The sequence below is a fragment of the Trachurus trachurus genome (genome assembly GCF_905171665.1).
Source record: "Trachurus trachurus genome assembly, chromosome: 7".
NCBI classification, from domain to species: Eukaryota; Metazoa; Chordata; class Actinopteri; order Carangiformes; family Carangidae; genus Trachurus; species Trachurus trachurus.
The window spans coordinates 15,495,863-15,503,687 of NC_139901.1; the positions used below are offsets into that span (position 1 = coordinate 15,495,863).

General features: G+C 41.4%; 1 protein-coding gene across 1 annotated transcript; it reads left to right on the top strand.

Moving 5' to 3' along the window:
* Positions 1-1,419: 1,419 nt before the first annotated feature.
* Positions 1,420-2,463, top strand: LOC310989242 (transcription factor HES-2-like; the record flags this gene model as incomplete). Its single annotated transcript, XM_083976236.1, is given in 6 exon segments — positions 1,420-1,493; positions 1,495-1,540; positions 1,542-1,594; positions 1,596-1,716; positions 1,826-2,009; positions 2,117-2,463. Coding segments are annotated over 6 exon segments (825 nt in total).
* Positions 2,464-7,825: the final 5,362 nt, after the last annotated feature.

Sequence of the window (7,825 nt, forward strand, 5' to 3'; positions counted from 1 at the left end):
TTTGTTAAATCAAATACATGTAAAATAAACCACCCTCGATCAAATTCTGTGACAAACGTGCATTTTATATCATTTCCCACAGTCTATAGTGCTTCACTTGCACATCCCCTGCATAAAATCAACGCACAAAGATGCTGTTTTTCCATATTTGAATCGTGTTGTTCAGACATTCAGAACCAAGTGATTTTGTCCTATGGCCTGTGTGTGCTTGGTTATGGCTTTGTGTTTTATTTGGACCAGCATAGTCTTGCTTTGTAATTGCGTCATTGTGTGTGTATGCACCGTGGTCAGTGATGGACGCACAGGAACATGGAGCAGGAGCTGGGATGCTGGGATGCTGGGAGCAGCGCGGTGGTACAGCAGTGGGAGAGAGGGGGAGGGGAGGGTGTGTGGTAGAGACTGGTGACCATGAGAAGGGCGGTGGGTGTGCGGGGGTTCCCATCTGTTGCGCGGCCGTGGCGCGTGCCGAACGCGTGAATCCTACAGTCAGCTTTCAGCAGGTTTAATGGTCAACTACGGACATTGACTGAAACTATACTGTGTTAATATAATAGCTGTTTGACTCAATTTTTTTTAAGTGTTTACAATGATAGATATATAAGCTATGTTATATATATATACTGACACTTTCCAAAACAGCTCTCCATTCATATAGGTATAGGCATATTCCTCACTGCCTTATTCACGCGCGGTGTTAGAGCAGTGTGCCGCTTGGTCCTTTGTTTGGTCCATGTAATGCTCCGCAGATGCACTTGTCTGCATCTGGTCTGTTGCAGGTTATGACTCTTGTCTCCTCCCCCATTGGTCCAGGTAAACGCCACGTTGTTGATATTGGAAACAAGCTGCTGGGGGGTTCTATAAGCAGATGTTAATCCATACATAGCGTGGCTTGGGTATCTGCTTTTATTATTATTTTTTAGGAATAGATTTCCTCTGCCCACCGCAGGATTACTCATGTGGTTTTGCGTTTCTTTTGTTGTGGGTGGGAAAGCAGAGCCCACAGACAATGATAAATTGACTAAAATGATATGGCCCATAGCTTTTTAAAAATCATTTTTGATCAAACTCGTCTACTTTATATTAAGGCAACTTTGTATCATCGCACAATGTAAGATTTGAATGGTTTGGCTACTGACCTGTTTATTCTTCTATTTTGATGCAAATAGAAGAATAAACAGAAACATAACCATCTTTATGGCAAAGCCATGCAGACAAAAAAGAAGCAGGTTCTTATGTAGCAAAATGAAAGGAATCGGGTTTCACATAGTCTTTTAAGGGGAAAACAACACATTATTTGTCTTCTGTGTGTAATAGGACCTTGGTCCAACGTTAAAACTTAAAGATTTAGAGGCAATTAAACGCAACACCATCACAAAACTCCGCATACCACCGGTAGATGCAGGGGCCCTAAGGGACCAGATGGTCCACACCGGAGCTCCACTCAACTCCCAGAGGCATACCCCCACTACCCATCCCCCGAGGGTGTGTGGCTTGTGTTCCCTCCCCTCTGACGCGCCGGACCCACATAAATAGGAGGCTCCTGCAGCTCTGCTCCACACTTCAGCTCAGCCGCTCCAAGAGCAAGTATCTCACATTAAAAAAAAAAAAAGCACAACAACAAACGAAATGAGTCCCAGCATCACTACTGAGGCCAGCCAGCCTCTCCCTGCCAGGTCCACCGTGGCCCAGAGAAAACAAGCCAACGAACTAAGAAAGGTAAGAAGAAGCAGAAATTAAAGCCTTTTATTCAATTGAAAACGTTTTCTGATACTGACTCTTGTAAAAGTGCATAGAATTAATGTTTTTTCATCTTTTTTTTTCCCAGACTCTCAAACCCTTACTGGAGAAAAGAAGACGTGCTCGTATCAATGACAGCCTCAGTCATTTGAAGAGCCTCATCTTGCCACTTGTTGGCAAAGACAACGCACGCTACTCCAAGTTGGAGAAAGCTGATATTCTGGAAATGACCGTCAGGTTCCTCAGAGACTTTCCCTCCACTCCAGTCAAAGGTCAGTATCATCTCTTGAATGCAATGTACAGAATCTCTCATTTCAGTTACCTATGCGTCCTCTGAAATTCCCAGTCATTGACCAGATCTTATTTTTCCTTCCTCCAGAATCCGCAGACAGTTACAGAGAAGGCTACAAAGCCTGCCTGCAGCGCGTCTCCGCTCTGCTTCCCAAAACCAGCCTGGACCAGGACGCGTGTCAGCGGGTGAACGACTTCGTTCAGCAGTCCATGTCCGCCACCGCCACCGCTACCCCAACCTGCCTCAACTGCTGCGCTCAGACCTCCAGGTCTTTCCCTCAGATGCAACAGAGACTCATGAGCATCAAATCCAGCTTCAGCTCCAGACTGGAGAGCCAGTCCCGCAGCAGCAGCAGCAACAGCAGCGCAGTGGCTCCCAGCCCCGCGCAGCCAATCCCGCAGCCTGCCAGCGAAGACATGTGGAGACCTTGGTAGATTAGATGATATATGCATTTCTATTACACGTGTGTTATTTATTTGTGTGATGTGATCCCAGTAGCTGTAGTCTTTACGATGTAAGAATAAGAATTGCTGTATAATGTTAATTCAGCATTTGGCTCATTTTGCGTTTTATGCCAGAGGGCACGAGCACAGATCTCAAAGAAACTGTAAAGTCTATGAACTTTGTAAAATGCAATCCTCTTTGGGGTGTCAAAGATATGGGTTGTAGACAACACTTTTGTAAGACCCCAAGGGTTATTTTGTTAGAGGTTTGCACGATGGACTTAAAAGTATTTTGGTCTGTGCAACAGAGTAGTTTGTAAACACTATGTGTTAAATAGGATTATATATTATCTATTGATGGCATGTAAGAGAAAACCACGTTTGTCATTACCACATTTAAACATTCTCAATAAATATACACATTGAAAAAAATGCCTGTGTTGTGTCGACTGTATATTTTGCGATATTATAAGGTTGTTACATGTATTACCAGACCTCACTCTCTTAAGATTAGACTCGCAGGGGCATGAAAGGAATAAATAAAAAAAAAAGGGCGCGCAACGCGTAAAGCCACAGGTCAGCTGGAGCCCATTGATGCTGATGAGCAGCTGCTCCATTGTTGCTCATGTGTGGCGCCTCTCTAGCTGCCGCCAAATCGGTGGGAAGAAGTTTGGACTGGTTGTGTGATCGTGACACACATTGAGATGTCCGCAGCGGCAAATTACAATGACAGTTTTGAAGTGACCATACACTTTTTTTGTCCGTAGTTGCCTATAACAATAGATTATCTTATCACTTTAGGTCAACTTTATATCCAACACCATTAATATTTAATTGCCATAAGGCTTTTCAGTGATATCTGTGTTGGGTATCCTGAATCATCTAATCTTTAAGTTATTTAACCTTATAAAACCTAACTTTAATAATACTGCAGTTGAGTATCAAACCTGGTCATTCTTTATCATAATAGGAGTTGTTTGTTACCCCATTTTGCACAAACATCTTTATATTTGCTAATGTCTCTAGTGAATCAGATGAGAAGCTCCAGTTTGTGCATGTGTTTAGTCAGTGGATATTGCTTACTTTCAACATTTTACATGACATTAAATAAGCTGTGCACTGTTCAAACAATTCCCCTGCTAGTATGAATCCCATAGTATAAAGATAGTACGTTAAAAAAGTAACACTGTACAAAACCTAAAAAGTAGATTAAAGTGCATTGTTATGAAAAGAAAAAAAGGGTTAGGGTTAGGGCTACTAAGCCTTACTAAGAGTTTTTAAGATTTCACAGAATAAGGGAAGAATGAGAATGACTTGTTCTAAAACCTGACTATATAGTGTTATTTTTAAGTTAAAATATGATGTCTTTGTTTTAGGACACTATAAGCAGTATGATGGTTTCTTTAATGCATTGACATACTGTATGGCTTATGGTCTTAGTTGTTAGTTGTTAGTTCTCTGTGACAGTGCTGCGACAGAAGTGAAATAGAGGTTTCTGAAGTTTTATTGCTTTGCTTTTTGGTGACCATTAGTTTCAGTCACTTTGATTTGATATGAAAATCAACACGAGGGGACTTGGAACATATCTAAGACCAGTTTTAGTGTCAGGAAAACATGAACCCTCAGGAATTATACATAAATCAATTTTAATTTATGGTCAGACACAAATGGACACAATCTATTTGACCTTATAACGCACAAGTCATTGTCTTGTTCTTTTCTCTTAAAGGTGTGGAGAGCTACTTTGACTTAAAAAAAACAAAACAAAAAAACTCCACAACCACATCACCGAATTATCAATATTCAGTTATTTAAGAAAGAACCTCAGAGTAACAGCTAAAGGGTTTTAATTGTATTTTAAACTGTTTCATCTCCATTGATGAATCTACCACACATGGATGGAGGAAGAATCATTGAGGTGACGGCTCCTGTCCCAAAAGACATCACATAAATGGATGGAGTTTGTCAAAGAGCACACTCACAACACTATGAGGTCTTACATTTAAGAAACATTTCATTTGCTACTACTATATATCAAAGAATCTACATAATCAAAGATGTGCTCACCCTAATTTCATTCAGTAACTCCTGGAACTATTGATGTGTTTAACTGTATTCTCATTCACAAGAGCACATACACAAAACTAAAGCCACATCCATTTAAACAAGTATTCAAAGAGACATTAGCTGAACTGGTCCAGCAGTCTTCCCATCTGCAAAATGTTTTTAGGTTCAATAATGATAAGTCTGGGGCATCGTTTAGCTCACTGTGTAGAGCAGATGCCCCAAATGCAGAGGCTATAGTCCTCGCCGCAGCAGCCCCAGTTTGATTCCACTGGCAGCCCTTTGCTGCATGTATTCCCCCTCTCTCTGCCGCCCCATTTCCTGTCTCTCTACAGCTATCCTATCAACAGGCATAAAAGCCCCCCAAAATATAATAAAAAAGTCATATTACTTGGTCCCACACATTCTTCCAACCTGCTTCACTTCATTGTCCAACAACACACAGCACTGGAATAATTTTCAATGTAAACCTCAATTTTTGATGCACAAATGAAGAGTCGTACAGTCCTGTTTTTTTTTTTAAACTGTTGAAGCCTTGTGAGCAAATCACACTGATGTGAAGATTTGTTCTAAGCATGAATGATTTATTATCCCTGCATGTGCCTGGGCATCTTAGATCAATGGAGGCAGCTCTGCTGGTTATTCCAAGGATTCAGCTGGTGACTAAAAGTGTCCGACGCTATCCTGTTCTGAACTCCTAAATGTGGAACAGTCGACATCCAATCAGACCGGCTATTATAACTCTTTTAGAACATTCTTCTATCAGAGTTTATATGAATGTTTTATATACTGCTGTGTTTTATTTCCCCACTATTTATATTTTCATGGAACTCACTTTTGTTTTGTGATGTATTTGCTTTTTTCATTTTTAAACTCTTGTTTTTAATTCATTTTTTCTCTCTGTAAAGAACAGTGACGTGCAGTATAGATAAAAGTTTCTTCTTCATATTGTTATCCTTAGTTTAGTTTATTAAGGGACAGTGTGCAATGGCATTAATCATTTGCAGAAAATGAAGAGATGGTTGCACCAGATTTAGCTCACAGCTAATTTCCATCTGCAGTCCCAACATATAACTTATACAAAATACACAGAAAACACAGACCACAAACTACTATACAAGGGTAATACATAGACACACAAATAGACAGTAGACAACACATAGACAATACAGAAATAAAGCTTTGTGGGCTGTCAAAACGATTGAATTGTTTGGGAAGAACATGCAACACGTAAAGTAAAGTAAAAGGGCACTTCATACCAAGAAATGATTTGCCAAAATTAAAAATGAATTCCCAAGTTTATTGAGCTGTCTTACAGGATGATGCTGTCTTCCCACTGGAGCTCAGGCAAAGCTAAAACTGAGTCAATCTGCTACCTCTAAACAAAGAAAATCCAACCTCTGGAGTGGCTGTGAGCAGAGACTTGATTAAATCCAATTGAATGATCAGAAGAGAACTGTTCACAGCAGACATCTTGAACATGTTTGTGCTGAAGCAGCTTTATCAGGAGGAATTCTCCTGAACATTGTACATGCCTCATCAGCAGTTACTTGAAGCTTGTTTGATAATCAGTACCAAAACAGCTTACATTATTGAGAATGTTTAATCAGTGTTTAATACTATAAAATCTAATAGTTATCCTGACTTAGTATTACTCCTTTTTTTCTTGATTATTGACAATAGCTAGGCTGAATTCTTACAAGCTTTCATCCCATTTTCTTTCCATTTCAGTAATTGCATGGTGAAGAGCACGATTTAAGCTACTTAGCTACTGTTTCTGAGTACGTTTTGGGGGGGCTTTTTTTTTGCCTTTATTTGATAGTACAATTGAGAGAGACAGGAAATGGGGACGCAGAGAGAGGGGGAATGGCATGCAGTGAAGGGTCGCCCAATGCGGGATTCAAACCAGGGCCGACTGCAGCGAGGACTATAGCCTCTGCATATGCTCAACCCACCTGCTCAACACCATTTCTGAGTAGGGTTTACTTTGATTTATGAAGAAAAGCGGGCTATGACATCACACCAGTGGGAGCCAAACGTGCACCCAGCTGTGCCTACTCCTGAAAGAAGAAGAAATACTATGGGCATGGGCATAAGTCGTCCTTTACTACCTCTTTGTGCTTTTTACTTTTAAATATTTTGGCGCCAAATCGAGGCTCAAGGAAGACAAGCAACAGATTAACTTCCTGTTTGGGAACTTTGACGTCGAGAAGCAGCAGAAACAGTAAATTAGCCCTGACTTCTCATATTATGAAGACTCTGGAGAGACTACTACTCTGCCACCTTAGACCTCAAGTACAGCATTCTGTGGACCCCCTGTAGTTTGCATACCGGGAGAACATTGGGGTGGACGATGCAATCATCTACATGTTGCATCGGATTTACTCCTTCCTGGATAAACCTGGGCGATATGTGAGACTGCTGTTTCTAGACTTTTCCAGTGCCTTTGACACAATTCAACCTAGAATTCTGAGAGGAAAGCTCGAGAAGATGGGTGTAGATCCAACCATCATCTTGTGGGTCTATAACTATCTTACAGAGCGGCCACAGTATGTGAGGCTGGGGAATTGCATGTCAGACACAGTGGTGAGCAGCGTAGGAGTACCACAAGGTACTGTGCTCTCACCTTACCTCTTCACGCTTTTCACTGCAGATTTCACGTCTAAATCTGAATCTTGCCATGTTCAGAAGTACTCTGACGATACGGCCATAGTGGCATGCGTGAAGAAGGGACAGGAAGATGAATACAGGGACCTGGTGGGGGCGTTCACAGACTGGTGCAACAAGAACAACTTCTTGCTTAATACATCAAAGACCAAAGAAATGATTATTGACTTTGGCAGGTCCAAGAGATCCTTATGGCCTGTGACTGTGGATGGGGTGGACATTGAGAGGGTTCAGTCATACAAGTACCTTGGAGTACACCTTGATGACAGGCTGGACTGGTCCGTACACACAAATGATGTGTACAAAAAGACACAAAGCAGGCTCTTCTTTTTGAGACGACTCAGGTCCTTTGACATCTGTAATGTAATGCTGCGTATGTTCTATCAGTCTGTCATTGCAAGTGTTACATTCTTTGCCATTGTCTGCTGGGGACTGGGGTAACAACATCAGGGTCAGGGACAGGAACAGACTAGACAGGCTCATCAAAAAATGTAGCTCTGTGATGGGGGAGGGAGCGGAGCTGGTAGAGGCTGTGGTTAAGTGGAGGATGGGGTGTAAGTTGAAGACCATCCTGGCTATCTATCTATCTATCTATCTATCTATCTATCTATCTATCTATCTA